This window comes from Hyperolius riggenbachi, chromosome 9 (assembly GCF_040937935.1).
Source record: "Hyperolius riggenbachi isolate aHypRig1 chromosome 9, aHypRig1.pri, whole genome shotgun sequence".
NCBI lineage: Eukaryota > Metazoa > Chordata > Amphibia > Anura > Hyperoliidae > Hyperolius > Hyperolius riggenbachi.
In genome coordinates this window covers 265,211,756-265,228,073 of record NC_090654.1, presented here as the reverse complement: position 1 = coordinate 265,228,073, position 16,318 = coordinate 265,211,756, and the positions used below count along the sequence as shown (strand labels likewise).

General features: G+C 48.2%; 1 protein-coding gene and 1 long non-coding RNA gene across 3 annotated transcripts in view; one reads left to right on the top strand and one right to left on the bottom strand.

The window, feature by feature from the left end:
- The window catches only part of LOC137533225 (uncharacterized), a 53,730-nt gene extending 51,041 nt beyond the window's left edge, over positions 1-2,689 (bottom strand). Inside the window, exon 1 of one of the 2 annotated variants that reach the window (XR_011024158.1) lies at positions 2,557-2,689. This is a non-coding gene — a long non-coding RNA (uncharacterized lncRNA). The remainder of the gene's footprint in view (positions 1-2,556) is intronic. The other variant, XR_011024157.1, reaches the window with a different exon arrangement.
- Positions 2,610-11,449, top strand: CIPC (CLOCK interacting pacemaker). The gene is made up of 4 exons (XM_068254494.1): positions 2,610-2,775; positions 4,477-4,590; positions 6,726-6,877; positions 9,805-11,449. Exons 2-4 carry the CDS (start codon positions 4,494-4,496, stop codon positions 10,687-10,689), a joined length of 1,134 nt encoding a protein of 377 aa, XP_068110595.1. The 5' UTR covers positions 2,610-2,775; positions 4,477-4,493; the 3' UTR covers positions 10,690-11,449.
- The last annotated feature ends 4,869 nt before the right edge of the window (positions 11,450-16,318 follow it).

Genomic DNA, 16,318 nt, shown 5'->3' with positions numbered 1-16,318 from the left:
AAGATAGAAAAAAAATTAATAAAAGAAAAGAAATAAGGGATAGAAAGAAAGGAGTCTGAACTACCCATTTCCCTATTTAAGTTTTGATATCTAAAAAGCACTGCCAATTTTGCAGTCATCTCTTATCAGAATATCATCCCAAAAACAGAGGAGACCTTTCCCACACCTTATTAAATCTGAGGACATTATCTGATAGTTGAGCTGAAAGATATTCTAGTTTATAGACTTTCGCAACCCTTGCCAAAAACTCTTGTTTTGTTGGACATTTGGGATCTTTCCAATGATATGCAATTAAGCACCTTGCTGCTGTCATGTAAGATTCCTGAATTTTTAAGGCCGCTGCTAGCAGCGGCTGCTATAATAATTTTTCTGGTTCGTGTACATGCCTGCCTAATTTTTCTGGCTGCACTTCAACTGCAACAACAAAACAAAAGGCATGTACCTGTGTCAATTCCCCTTCATGATCGTTACCTTGCAGCGGTGAAGGGGCCTGCGTATCACAATGAAGCAATGACCGCTGGCTATATTAGTGTGTCGGAAGGGGGGGCACACCTGACCCAAGATAATAAGGTCGTTGCTTCATTGTGGACAGACCAAATTCGATCAGCTGGACAGTCACTCTTGTTCTATCATTGAGCTACCACAGCCCGGCGACCATATGGGCTTGAAAACCGCCATGACCTGCACTCTGGCCATGGTGCGCACCAGTCCAGCAAGGCCGCCACTACACAAACAGCTGTTTGCGGTGCGTTACACAGTGAGTTTGGTTTGTCAGTGTGAAGAAGTACACTAATTACACTCCCTGATTGATGTATACACATGCAGGATATTTTAACGCACTTTATGCCTCCAATTTAGCATGCAATGTGATTTTTGCCCTTAAACCGCTGCTATGCGTCAAATCCAGATTTTTCCCTGGGACTTTTGGCATGTATCCCACTCCGCCATGCCCCCCTCCAGGTGTTAGACCCCTTGAAACATCTTTTCCATCACTTTTGTGGCCAGCATAAATGTTTCTAGTTTTCAGAGTTCGCATCCCCATTGAAGTCTATTGCGCTTCGCGAAAGTTACAGCGAACCTGAACTCTTGCAGAAGTTCGCATTTGAGGTTCGCAAACCTGAAATCGGAGGTTCGAGACATCTCTAGCTGCCTGTACCATTTTTTAAGTGCTTTGGCTCAATGTGCTTTGGCTCGCTGACTAGCTAGAGCCATCCACGTGACTGGAGTAGGAGGAGGGCGGTGACCCGCAGACAGCGCAGCATGCGTTCCAGGGTGTGCCAGAGGAGGAGGTAAGAGTGATGGCTCACTATTTAAAGTGGAATATAACCCTGCATTTCAACTTTGCTCTAAAACATTGAGAGTGAGTCACATTCAACACTTAGATACATTTATGTAAACAAAATTTATCTATTTCAGCTTCGGATGCGTCTGCAGAAATCTCCAGGAACTTTAAAACTCTGTGTAACCCTTCCAATGCTGGTCTAGTAAAAAAAAAATGCTTTTTGCATATAATATACTGTAAATAATGTTTTAGAGCAAAGTTGAAATGCAGGGTTATATTCCGCTTTAAGACATGTTTGTTCCAATATACGCTGTCTCTGATGAAGCAGGGCTAGTCCCTGTGAAACAGCTGTCAGACTTGTCCTTTCCCCCACTGCTGTAAGCTTTTTGTGTCAACCCAGCCACAATAAAGGGTATTTTAGCAGCTGTGCCCATCTTGCTCTCAGTCTCTTCTGTTTGAAATCGTGGACTACCATTGGAGCACGCTGCAGGTAAGCCCAGTGTGGCAGTATCCACCCCTGCTGCATTTCGTGCAAGTGCTTTTTCCTCTTCATATTTGCATTTCAAGAAGAGGAGCTGGACACACTGAGGAGAGGGTATGTGGGTAAGGAGGGGAGTCTCACCACAGAGGAGAGGGTATGTGGGAGGTGTCACCACAGAGTGGGTATAAGGGGGTCTCACTACAGACATACCCCCCAACTTTTTGAGATGAGAACGGGAAGCGGGACACTTAAGCCATGCCCGTGCCACACCCCTAGTCACACATACCATAAAGATATCATAAGAAAAAAAAATATGTTGTTTTATAAACACACTGGTCCTTTCTATACTGGTTCATTTCTCTTCATATTAATATCTTAAAATTAGTAATATGTCAATTTAAAGGATGGGAATAAAGTTTAGAGTCAATCAGACACATTTTTAGTAGAGAAATATATATGTTTACATAGAAAGAGGGACAAAGTCCTGAAAGACGGACAAAGGGACAGGGCTCCCAAAGAGGGACTCCCTCCAAAAAAGGGACAGTTGGGAGCTATGCCACAGAGGAGAGGGTATGTGGGAAGTGTCACCATAGAGGAGAGGGTATGTGGAAGCCTGGGAGGTGTCACCACAGAGGAGGGGGTTTAAGGGGGTCTCATCACCACAGAGAGGGTATGGAGGGGGTGTCACCATAGAGGAGTGGGTATACGAGGTCTCACCACTGATGAGAAGTTATGGAGGGGGGCTCACTACAGAGGAGGGGGTATGAAAGGAGGAGGAGGGGGGTTGTCTCACCGCAGAGAGGGGGTATAAGGGGGTCTATGGCTAGTAATGTCATGATGTCACGTAGAGAGGCTCCAGTCCTTATGAGGCCGCAGGCGGGAGTGGCACAGCTCTAGTGACGTAACGCGACGTCCCGGGTTAGTTGTCATGGTAACCCTCCTCAGTCACTGGCTGCGGCCTGCCGAGCGGAGGAGCCTGAGTGGCGGTACCGGAATTGCCGGGAGACCAGTGGTGAGAGCCCGATATCTGCTGGGGAGAATCGGGGGGGGGGGTCTCTTTCTGCCTCCTCTGTGCTACGCCTGTGTCTCTCTCTCTCTGGCCCGCTGTGTCTTTCTTCTCTGCCTCCTTGCTGTGCCATCCATACCTGTGTCTCTCTGCCTCCTGGCTGTGCCATCTCTGTGTGTCTCTCTGCCTCCTGGCTGTGCCATCCCTGTGTGTCTCTCTGCCTCCTGGCTGTGCCATCCCTGTGTGTCTCTCTGCCTCCTGGCTGTGCCATCCCTGTGTGTCTCTCTGCCTCCTGGCTGTGCCATCCCTGTGTGTCTCTCTGCCTCCTGGCTGTGCCATCCCTGTGTGTCTCTCTGCCTCCTGGCTGTGCCATCCCTGTGTGTCTCTCTGCCTCCTGGCTGTGCCATCTCTGTGTGTCTCTCTGCCTCCTGGCTGTGCCATCCCTGTGTGTCTCTCTGCCTCCTGGCTGTGCCATCCCTGTGTGTCTCTCTGCCTCCTGGCTGTGCCATCCCTGTGTGTCTCTCTGCCTCATGGCTGTGCCATTCCTGTGTGTCTCTCTGCCTCCTGGCTGTGCCATCCCTGTGTGTGTCTCTCTGCCTCCTGGCTGTGCCATCCCTGTGTGTGTCTCTCTGCCTCCTGGCTGTGCCATCCCTGTGTGTGTCTCTCTGCCTCCTGGCTGTGCCATCCCTGGCACTCTCTCTGCCTCCTGGCTGTGCCATCCCTGGCACTCTCTCTGCCTCCTGGCTGTGCCACTGCTATGTCTCTCTCTGCCTCCCTCCTGTGCCATCCCTGTGTGTCGTTGTGCCACTGCTATATCTCTCTGCCTTTCCCCTGTGCCATTCCTGTGTTTATCTGCCTCCTGGTTGTGGCACTGCTGTGTCTCTCTCTGCCTTTCCAGTGTTTCTCTCTGCCTACTGGCTGTGCCACTGCTATGTCTCTCTCTGCCTCTCCCTGTGTGTCTCTCTCTCTCTCTCTCTCTCTCTCTCTCTCTCTCTCTCTCTGCCTCCTGGCTATGCCACAGCTGTATCTCTCTTTGCCTCCTGTCTGTGCCACCACTGTCTCTCTCTGCCTCCCCCCTGTACCAACCCAGTGTCTCTCTCTGCCTCCTGGCTATGCCACAGCTGTATCTCTCTGCCTCCTGTCTGTGCCACCACTGTCTCTCTCTGCCTCCCCCCTGTACCAACCCTGTGTCTCTCTCTGTCTCCTGGCTGTGCCATTGCTGTGTCTCTCTTCTCTGCCTCCCGGCTGTGCCACCGCTGTATGTCTCTCTCTGCCTCCTCTGCCCCCCCCCCCCCCATCTCTCTCTTTCTGCCTCCTGACTGTGTCACCCCTGTGTCTCTCTCTGCCTCCTCTCTGTGCCACCACTGTGTCTCTCTTTGCCTCTTGGTTGTGCAGGTTTACACTATATGTGATTCCGATTTTAGATGCTAGCATCCAGTGAACATCGGAATTGCAATTTGCAGTGTAAAAAGAAACCTCACTCTCTCCTTACCCTGGTCGGTTTGGGAGGTAGCATGACCTGGAAGTATTTGGGAACATGCAACAATGCTGTGTGATATGGAAGCAGTCTTTAGCTAATGCAGGCAATAAAAGCTCTCATGATGTCAGACCTCCTTGTTGGTGAACGGATGCCGTGTACATTATAGGATGTCATTCCTCCGTGTATTGCCGCCACATTGCAGTGATCCTGGCTCTTCTTTCTGACAGGGTGCCCATGGTGAATTATGGAGAAGGAACACTCTGGAATAGCTGCTCTGGAGAGACACAAGACACGAAGGTGTCAGCCTGCTGCAGAATGTGATAAGGATTCTGGATTCTCAGGTACTGGTAGTCATTATTGTGTGAGATCTGTGAGCCTTGCTTAAAGGACACCTGAGGCAAAAAGAAACAATTGTATCTATCTTCCTTCTCCAAAAAATGACTTTTTAAAGAGGTGGGTTCTAACAATGCTATCAGCACACAGAGGCTGGGTTTGCATATACTGCCCAGCCTCTGTTGCTATACAGTTCCCCCCACAGGCCCCCCTGCGCTCTGCTATGCCCCCATATATCATACGCCGAGCTGTCGACACACAGCGTGTGGCAGCCAGCTGTTTATCTTTGCATCTGTCAGTCTCGCCGCTCCCCCGCCTCCTCCATAGCTCCGGTCCCCGCCCATGTCCCTCCCCGCTGATTGGAGGGAAGGGATGCGGGCGGGGACCGGAGCTATGGAGTAGGCAGGGGAGCGGCGAGACTGACAGATGCAGAGATAAACAGCCGGCTGCGACACGCTGTGTGTCGACAGCTCTGCGTATGATTTATGGAGGGCAAGCAGAGCGCAGGGGGGCCTGTGGGGGGAACTGTATAGCAACAGAGGCTGGGCAGTATATGCAAACCCAGCCTCTGTGTGCTGATCGGATTGTTAGAACCCACCTCGGGTTCTCTTTAAAGGGAACCTGAACTGAGTAAAAATATTTAAAATAAACACATGAGGTAACTTCAAATGAACATTACATAGTTACCTTGCCATCAGTTCCACTCAGAAGCTCACTATTTTCTTCTGACAATGATCCCTTACAGTTCTGACAACATTTTGTCAGAACTGAAACATATCAGTTGCAGTCAGTAAAATATCAGTTGCTGTCAATTATAGCTGAGAGGACAACTGGGCAATGTCCCTGTTTCCCTATGGCTCAAGTGGGCGATGTTACAGTTTAACAGTGTGCTGACCAGGAAGCGGTTATGGGGAAATGGCCATTTTCAAAATGGAGGACGGAGAATTCCAGTGGACAAACAGGACGCGGGACAGGAGAAAGAGATTGAGGAGTAGGCTACACAGGAGGTAAGTATGACTTGTGTATGTTTATTTTGACTTTTAATTTTCATTTCAGGTTTTCTTTAAGATATTCCACAGTTTTATTTTATGTTTAAATCTACTTTTTAAGTTTTAACTGTTTTATTATTTTTGCTCAATGACACATTCATTGAAGTATGCCAGAGTTAAAATGTATGAACTATTGATCCTTTTTATCTCTTTCCTGCTCTCAGAAGCCATTTTTTGCTAGGAAAGTGTTTTATAGTTGAAATTTCTTATCAGTGAGGGTCACACTGTAGTCACTTGACTGTAGTCAATTGAGCCAGGACTGAGTCAGCCACCTACATACCTGATATTTAACTTTTTCAGGCAGAGAAAGAAAAAAAGGAGCACAGCATAGTTATTTGTGTGCTAGGCACTGTACATACCCATGTCATTATGTCACGTCACCCCGGGTATCCTTTAAAGCAGACCTAAACTCAGAACTTCCTCTCTGCTCCAAAAGATACCCAACAGCATAATAATCTTTAAACAAAAAACATTTCTTTGTTACAGCTGATCCAAGTTCTTAAACAAATCTGCACTTTTTCTACTTCCTGATTCATAGAAGCAGACATATTGTTAACATCCTGTGCTTTCAAATGAGCGTATGTACCATGGCAGTCATGTGACATGGGAGAGATCAAATTACAACTTGTGAGTAGTTACAGATGAGGGGGGATTAGACAGGCTAAACTTTCTAAATACATACAGGGTGCATTTTTCTATGATTTTCTTCTGTCCTGTGCAAGAGTGCAGGTCCACTTTGAACTACCTGTGTCATACTGTAACAGCTGCCTGTCACATGATCACTGCCGTAGTCAGTGTAGGTGTGAAGATTTGCCAGTGATACCCACCTGGCCTGTGTTTGAGGGAAGCTGTCCATACACAATACTTTACAGTGATAGATGAGACATTGGCCTTCTTCTGCCAGATAACCATGTATGCATATATGGGTACGAGGTATATGTACTGTGTGTAATATTTATGTAATAATGATGTATTTAGTCTGTACAGAGCTGTGTAGGATGATGGGGTTACATCCAATTCTCATATTGATGGCGTCCGTACAGTGGGTACGGTGTTGGTGTACTGCACATAATGTTCTTGTCTTTGTATTGTAGATGTGGCTTCGGAGGGCCTGAGCTCTGTAGAACAGACAGACTCAGAGGAGGCTCCACCCACGTCATGTAGAAGCACCGCACAGACCCCACCCCAGCACTTCCAGCCACGTCCTCCTAATCTCCGTCTTTTGAAGGACCTTCTTGTGGATCAGGTATGGCTACTCCCAGATAGAAATCCCATGCACTAATCAGTTTTCCCTAACACCGACCTTTCCCTCGCCTATTCCCCAACACTAACCCTTCTCTCTCCTATTCCCCCAACACTGACCCTTCCCTTTCCTATTCCCTCAACACTGACCCTTCCCTCTCCTATTCCCTCAACACTGACCCTTCCCTCTCCTATTCCCTCAACACTGACCCTTCTCTCTCCTATTCCCCCAACACTGACCCTTCCCCCTCCTATTCCCCCAACACTGACCCTTCTCTCTCCTATTCCCCCAACACTGACCCTTCCCCCTCCTATTCCCCCAACACCGTCCCTTCCCCCTCCTATTCCCCAACACCGACCCTTGCCTCTCCTATTCCCCAACACTGACCCTTTCCTCTCCTATTCCCCAACACCGACCCTTGCCTCTCCTATTCCCCAACACTGACCCTTCCCTCTCCTATTCCCCAACACTGACCCTTCCCTCTCCTATTCCCCAACACTGACCCTTCCCTCTCCTATTCCCCAACACTGACCCTTCCCTCTCCTATTCCCCAACACTGACCCTTCCCTCTCCTATTCCCCAACACTGACCCTTCCCTCTCCTATTCCCCAACACTGACCCTTCCCTCTCCTATTCCCCCAACACTGACCCTTCCCTCTCCTATTCCCCCAACACTGACCCTTCCCTCTCCTGTTTCCCAACACTAGCTGGACTCTGTCAGTGAGGAGCTTGTTAATGTTTGCAGGGATGTACATCACATTCTTAAAGTCTACGTAATCTCACTATTTGACACACAGTTTTCAGTAGTATAATAGTATAAATGTCATTAAAATTGTTTGTAGGCAAAAACCAGATCATGCACACGTCATCCTAGGCACGTGTTTAGGGCCTACGGAGTCTTCAGGGGCCTTGTTGACTACAGACCTGATAAAAACTTACCAGATTTGCCATGTTGTTAGGTGAGGTGGGGGGCACAGTAGTATATAATTATACCATTCATCTTTCAGGGCTTGATCCCAGTTGCAAATCTGGACCAGGACTCCATATGCATGGAATTCATATGATCTCCCAATGTTTATATGGGTTTCCTGCCACATCAGTAAAACCTACCAGTCATTCAATTACTTCCCTTTCTAATACTGGCCTTAGACTATGCTAAGGATGAGACTAGGAGCTCCTCTAATAATAGGTAGTGACTTTGTGACTTTGGCTATGTACTCTGTAAAGTGCTGCAGAAGATGTCAGTGGTATATAAAACATAATAATAATAATAATATGGTAGGGATTAGACTTTGACTATGGAATGGATTGGATAGTGAACTCCGCTGAGGACAGTCACTGACATTCTAATATTTTATTTATTTAAGTATTTATATAGCGCCGACATATTATGCAGCGATGTACAGAGTATATGTTGTCTTGTCACTAACTGTGCCTCAGAGGGGCTCACAATCTAGTCCCTACCATAGTCATATGTCTATGTATGTATTGTAAAGTGCATGTATCATAGTCTAGGGCCAATTAAGGGGAAGCCAATTAACTTATCTGTATGTTTTGGGGATGTGGGAGGAAACCAGAGTGCTTGGATGAAACCCACGCAGACACAGGGCGAACATACAAACTCCTTGCAGATGTTGACCTGGCTGGGACTCGAACCGGAGACTCAGCGCGGCGAGATCGCTAACCACTACACCACCATGCTGCTCACCACTACATGACTATATACTCTGTGAAGTGCTGCAGAAGATGACACATATTATTATTATTATTATTCATAATAATATGGTATGACATACGGCCGTGGTAGGATTATATTGAGAGCTCCTCTGAGGACAGGCAGTTACAGGACTACCGTATATTCCGGCGTATAAGACGACTGGGTGTATAAGATGACCCCGACGCCCCCCCCCCCCCCCCCCCCCACACACACACACACACACACAACACTTTTCCAGTTAAAATATAGAGTTTGAGTTATACGCCCCATATAAGACTACCCCTCTTCCAATGCACACAAAATAAAAAAAAATATATACTTGTGCTATATATGAACAACTGGTGCTGTTCTGTATGTGGTGCCCAGCATATAACCGTATATAGGCAACTGACTGGTGGAATTGGTCAACTCTCCCTAAGTGCATTGGTCAGCTCTCCCTGTCTACCTGTTTATCAGAGCGGGGTGGAAGAATAGATCGCGCTGTGCCCATAAAACACATATCTTTCATGTTTCCTGTTTACCTCCTTCTCTGCCTCTCAGATCTCACACGTGTGCCTGTGTAGCTTCACTACAGTCCTCAGCAGTGATATTTGAGAGTCGGTAACAGGATAGGGCGTATCACCTGGCATCAATGACACCCGCCGTATAAGATGACCCCTGACTTTTCATAAGATTTTCAAGGGGTAAAAAGTAGCCTTATACGCTAGAATATACAGTATATACTCTGTAAAGTGTTGAGGAAGATGTCAGTGCTATATAAATACATAAATATAATCATAATAATATGGTAGGGCATTAGACTATAACTGTGGAAGGGATTAGCTTGTGAGCTCCTCAGAAGACAGGAAGTGATATTGCTATGTTATCTGTAAAGTGCTGCAGGAGAGGTATGTATAATAAATATTCCCTGTGTGTCTGCTTGCAGACAGGGGAGGTAACATTGCTGTGAATGACTTGTGCGTAAGTCATTGTGGTTTAGCAGGGTGTCCCCAGTGTGGATGTAATGTGTTGGCTCTCGCTTCCTCTGTGCAGTGATGTGATTGCACTGCAGGTTGTGCTCCCTGTCAGGCTCAGTAAGTGTGATGTTCCCGGGATTTGCTGGCTGCAGTATTGTGCGCTGAGCATTGCTTTCCCCTGTGTGCAGCTCCGCCAAAGATTCCAGGAGTCCCACTGGCCATTCTGGAGACTGACTGTGTTTTTTCCTTCTCCTCAGGGATCTGGCCCGCGCATGCCTTCCTGGACTGTCCGGCCTTCCTTCCAGCTGCTGCCAAACTCTTCACAGATTTTGCTGTTTCCTCCATCATTAACTCCTAACAAGTCTCGAGCACCCAGCAGGAAGCCAACCAGATACCTCCCCATCCTGAACTCTTACCCCAGGATCGCACCGCACCCATCACAACTGCCTCTGCGGGATAACAAGCAGGTGGCAGAGCCCAGGATTGCATCGCACCCATCACAACTGCCTCTGCGGGGTAACAAGCGGGTGGCAGAGCCCAGGATTGCATCGCACCCATCACAACTGCCTCTGCGGGGTAACAAGCGGGTGGCAGACCCCAGGATTGCATCGCATCCCTCACATCTGCCTCTGCGGGGTAACAAGAGAGTGGCTGATAACTGCCGCCACAACCAGAATAAGAAGCCACTACCGGCTCCCACCTGCACCAGTACTGGAGAGAAAGTCCTTGCAGTTACCAGCGAGGGTCACCTTCCAGATGTACGCAACGAGGTGCCAGACTTGGCCATCGCACAAAGTGACGCCGGGGACAGTTATGGCACAGATGAGAGTGATCTACGGGCAGCAACATTTTCAGACACCTCTCACAAAACTGAACATTCAGTGATATCTCAGCAGAAGAACAAAAGTCTGAGATTCCAGAACACCCTCGACGTTCTGCACCACTCCGGCCTGCTGAGTATCGCTATAAAAACAAAAGAACTGGCCAGGATTAACCAAGCCACCCAGAATCAGCTGGAGAAGCTGCAGGAGCAGGTTAGTCTCTACACCAAAGCCATGAGCAGCAACAGCCCAGAGGACTGGCGGAGACTGCAGGAGTCGCTGGCCAAGGGAACCGCCTCCCGCAAAGAGATTGTCATGTGACTCCTGCTCATGCTATAGAGGACTCCCATAACGTTCCTGGCATTTCTGCCAGTTCTGGACAGTGTAGGTGTTAGACTTACTGGATAGTGACAAGATGAGTCCAGCTCCAACCCATTAATGGGGAACCGCACAGCTAACATTCATCAGCCTCATATTTGAATGTTTCCCACCCAGCCATATTGGTTAGGCAGCACAGGGAAGTTGTATGATTTATCTGCCAAGTAGAGCTGAAGTCCTGGAAGGTGGATTGATGAAGTTGGGAGTTTTGCCATCGCTCACAGCTATCATTCTGTTCCACCAGGTGAAGTGCAGCGGAATTTCAGCTTATTTTCAGGAGTCTGCACTGTAGGCTGCGCTCTGTTGTGTCTTCTCACCTCATAAATGTGAATGACTACCCTGGAACATTATTTCCACTCTGTTGAAATGGAAGGAGGTCTTTATGAGATGCACACAACACTTCCTCAGATGTCCCTGCATTTCATTCCTGGTTTCTTCCATCTACCTCCATCCTGTCAGTGTTCCTTCTCTCCTCTGGTCATTGTCGCCAGTATTCAGAAGAGCCAGCTGCTTCTATTGGCTGGGTTTCTGCTTGGCCTCCTTCCCAGAACTTGACCAGCCTGTCTGCCCAAATTGGCAGCCTCCACTGTGAAAGGTGACCAGAGGGGGAGCACAATGGAAAATGACTTTATATAATACTGCAACGTAACATTTCTATCATTTACTCGTGCCAGACTTTGTTGAATAAAGAGTTTTTATTTTATTTGTGCCCATAGGATGGGCCCTGTATGTAATCAGACCAGACTCCCACTACTGTCTACCTGTAGACTATCCTCAGTATAGTGCCATGTGATATGACATCACTCAGAGGCTCTCAGTCCTGTCCTCAGTTATGACTCACTTCCTAGGGGAGGGGAAGAAAGGGCAGAAAATATGGCTCACTTCCTTGGGGAGGGGAGACAAGGACGGGCATTATGGCTCACTTCCTAAGGGAGGGGGGGGGGGGTACGATATTCTGAAAAATATCCTACACACCTCTTCTGCTGTCTGCATTTCCCACTTTTCTGTCACTCCTCTGCTGCTGCCTGTATCCTCCACCTTCCCTCTCTGTCACATCTTTGCTGCTGCCTGCATCCTCCACCTTCCTTCATTGTCATACCTCTGCTGCTGCCTGCATCCTCCACCTTCCCTCTGTCACACCTCTGCTGCTGCCTGCATCCTCCACCTTCCCTCAGTCACACCTCTGCTGCTGCCTGCATCCTCCACCTTCCCTCTCTGTTACACCTCTGCTGCTGCCTGCATCCTCCACCTTCCCTGTCACACCTCTGCTGCTGCCTGCATCCTCCACCTTCCCTCTCTGTCACACCTCTGCAGGTGCCTGCATCCTCCACTTTCCCTCTCTGTTACACCTCTGCTGCTGCCTGTATCCTCCACCTTCCCTCTCTGTCACACCTTTGCTGCCTTCATCCTCCACCTTCCTTCATTGTCCTACCTCTGCTGCTGCCTGCAACACCTACCTTCCCCCTCTCACACCTCTGCTCCTGGCCGCAGCTCCCATTTTCCCTCTCTGGCACACCTTTGCTGCAACCTGCAACCCCCACCTTCCCTTTTAGTCACATCACTGCTGCTGCCTGCATGCCCCACCTTCCCTCTTTGGCACACATCTACTGCTACCTGAAGCCCTCGCCTTACCTCTGTCACACCTCTGCTACCTACAGCCACCACCTTCCCTTTCAGTCACACTGCTGCTGCCTGCATCCTCCACCTTCCCTTTCTGCCTCATCTCTACTGCTGCCTGCATCCCTCACCTTCCCTCTCTGTTACACCACTGCTGCTGCCTGCAACCCCAACCTAACCTCTGTCTCACCTCTGCTGCCTGCAGCCACCACCTTCCCTTTCAGTCACACCACTGCTGCCTGCATCCTCCACCTTCTCTTTCTGTCACACCTCTGCTGCTACCTGCATCCCCCACCTTGCCTCTCTGTCACATGTCTGCTGCTGCCTGCAGCTCTCACCTTACCTCTGTCACACCTCTGCTACCTGCAGCCACCACCTTCCCTCTCTGTCACATCTCTGCTGCTGCTTCCTGCATCCACCACCTTCCCTTTCTGTTACACCACTGCTGCTGCCTGCAATCCCTACCTTTCCTCTGTCTCACCTTTGCTGCCTGCAGCCACCACCTTCTTTTTCTGTCACTCCTCTTCTGCTGCCTGCATCTCCTACTGCCCTCTGTCAAACATCTGCTGATGTCTGCACCCTTATATAACTTTATAAGGACATATGGTTTCTTCAAGACACCAGAACAAAATATTGCAGTAGAAAACTTAATTAACTTTTATTGACACAAAAATGGTGTTTTTCATAATAATTCTCATCCAGGTATTCAATCTTCATGAATATCACAATCTAGCGACAGGACAAAATAATCCTTCATGAGACTGACTGAATATGTAGTCTAGCTTGACATAATTAGCAATTATTGTTTAGGCAATGACACAAGTTTGTTTCAGGCAAGATAATCCCTTCCTCAGGCCTTTGTGTATATAAAATTCTAAAAAGAAAACAAAACAGACATAACTCAGATTAAAATCCAATATCAAAAAGAAAGAAAGATGGGAAAAGTTCCCAAACCAAAGAGGAAAAGAAGGTTAAAAACCAGGATAGTAGAGATCAGTGAAAATACTCGGTATATAGACCTCTACACTCAAGAAAAGAGAATCTCCAGTTACTAAAAGAGTGTCCACGGGGGGTAACCAAATATAGACCCCTACACTTGGAGATACCTAGAGAGAGTAGCTCCATAACAAACGATATGCAGTTTCAATAGACAGCAGAATACAAATAATCCATTTCTCATCGATTACTGTATATACTCGAGTATAAGTCTGGAAAATAAGGTCTGATTCACTTCATAAAAGTATAGGGGTCGACTTATACACGAGTCACGGGCAACACTAAGCACACTGAGTTATGTGTGTACTATTAGTGACATTCCCATTTGCAGCAATTTATCCAGTGGTAAGTGATACTTAAACACAGGTCTGAAAGTCCTGGCCACAACAATTAACAAGAAAAGGGGCAGGGGGGAAATGCTGGGCTTCAGGAAGGGGAGTGAGTAATTGTTTCACTTAAGGGCCTGGAGGAGTTATTGGCTGCACTTAAAGAGAACTCGAGGTGGCATATTATAATCCTAATAGGACCCAGAGGCATGTTGTGTGCACAATAACATGCCTCTGGGTCACTATCGCCACTGCCAGCAAGACTCCCCCCCCCCCCCCTCCCCGTGCCACGCTGCAAAGTACTCCTAGGTCGCGGCTTGGCTTCCTATTGGAGGAAGCAAACAGACGGAGAGCGGCGGGGGGAGCGTGTTATTGAGGGGGCGATGCTGTGAGGCTGACTGACAGCCTCACATAAATAAAGCAGGCTTGCTACAAGCAGATTGTCGCTAGGCTAGCGATCTTTTAAGGGGGTGCAGCACGGCGCAGGGGGGCTGGGAGCGGCGATACAATGACCCAGAGACATGTCATTGTACACACGACATGCCTCTGGGTCCTATTAGGATTATAAGATGGCACCTAGGGTTCTCTTTAAGGGACAGGAGGGGTTAATGACTGCAGTACTATATGCAGTGCAGTCATTAACCCCTCCTGGGCCCCAAGTGCAGCCATTAAATTTGCTGGGTAGACTTATACTTGTGTCAATAAAAAATTCCAGCTTAACGGTTGAATATTGGAGTCGACTAGTATTCGAGTATACAGGTAGCCTTCGGGTTACATACGCCCGACTTACGAGCGACCCGCCGATACGAACAGCCCGATCCCGTCGCGATGACGTCATTTTTCTGCGTGGGGGAAGTTTGACGAAGTGGCTTCAAACTTCCCCCAAGTGCCGGCACATGCAGCAGCAGCATTAGACTCACCTCCGAATGAGTCCAACGCTGTCTGTTCTCTTCCAGCTCCCTCTAGCCACGTACAGCACCGCTTCCTGTATGTCACATGACAGTCAGGAAGCAAGGCGATGCTGTACCAATAGAGTGAGCAGGAGGCGGAGTGGCTAGATGGACAACGTTGGACTCCTGCTGGAAGGTGAGTCCAGCTCTGCGGGGAGGGACACCAATGGAGGCACAGTGGGGGGCAAACGACCTAAGGGGGAGACGAACGGAGGCGCATGGGGGGACAAACAGAGACAAATAGGGGGACAAACAGAGACATGGGGGTGCAAACAAGCACAGGGAGGGACAAACAAGCACAGAGGGAGGACAAACAGGCACAGTGAGAGACAGAGGGGGGCACTGGAGGCAAAGGGGGCAGAAACGGCATAGAGTTCCGACTTAAGAACGGATTCAGGTTAACCTCCCTGGCGGTCTATTAAAACTGCCAGGGGGCAGCGCAGCACTTTAAATGTTTTGTTTTTTTGTTGTTGTTTTTTTTGCAGCGGCATCCCCCCTTCCGTTCAGAACGGGATTTCCTGTTTGGTTTCCCCGTTGCCATGGTGACGATTGGGATGACATCATCGACGTCATGGCGTCGGAGGGAGTCCAGATCCACCCCTTAGCGCTGCCTGGCGGTGATTGACCAGGCTGCGCAAGGGGTCTGGGGGGGGGCGGCGGGTAGTGGCGTCGATCGGTTTGTACACCCAGCTAGCAAAGTGCTAGCTGCGTGTAACAAAAAAAAATTATGCAAATCGGCCCACCAGGGCCTGAGAAATCCTCAGCTCGGGCTTACCACCAGGGAGGTTAAAAACGAGCCTACTGTAACTATCTCGTTCGTTAACCGGGGACTACCTCAATACGGTATATTGTTTCAAAGTGCCTCATCCAGAATCTTTTTAAGTTCCTCCAGAAACCTAAACGTGGGGTACTATCCAATTTTTTTTGTACACAGTTGTCTCCAAATTGTCTCAAGATCTCTTGCACATAATCACTTTTCTTCATAATAACTACAGCTTCCCCCTTATCGGCAGGTTTTACTATAATTGATAGATTTTTCTTGAGGTTAAAAAGTGCATTCTTTTCAGCTTGTCTCAAAGTATGCTGTGCAAAAGGTGAGGAACCCCTCTTACATTTCTTTTCCAGAAGTGCTATGTCCCTGTTTTTTTTGTTTGTTTGTTTTTTTTACTATGATTTTTATTGAATTTTTAGTGATACATGTCTCCAATAACACATCACTGTCTAGCTGGAGTGTGTAGAACAGAGTATCACAATCAAAATTTCAAGAAATAACATAAACAGAAACAATATAACAGTCGGCATACAAAAAATGTGCAGTTGCTATCATGGCTGTGGAGTCGGTACAAAAATCATCCGACTCCTCACTTTAGCAAACCACCAACTCCAACTCTGACTCCAGGTACCCAAAATGGTTCCGACCTCAACTCCGACTCCTTAGTCTAATACTTACTAGGGCTGTGGATTTGGTACACAAATCACCCGACTGACTCCTCAGTTTTTGAAACCACAGATTCTGACTCCAGGTACCCAAAATTGCTCCAACTCTGACTCCACAGCCCTGGTATCAAGAATGGTACGTTGTTACTAGAAACAGTCCACAGGCACATAACTCATATTGAAGGGGGTTTTCCAAGCGAACATTTATCAATCCAGGGAGCCCACACATGATCGACTATATGCTTG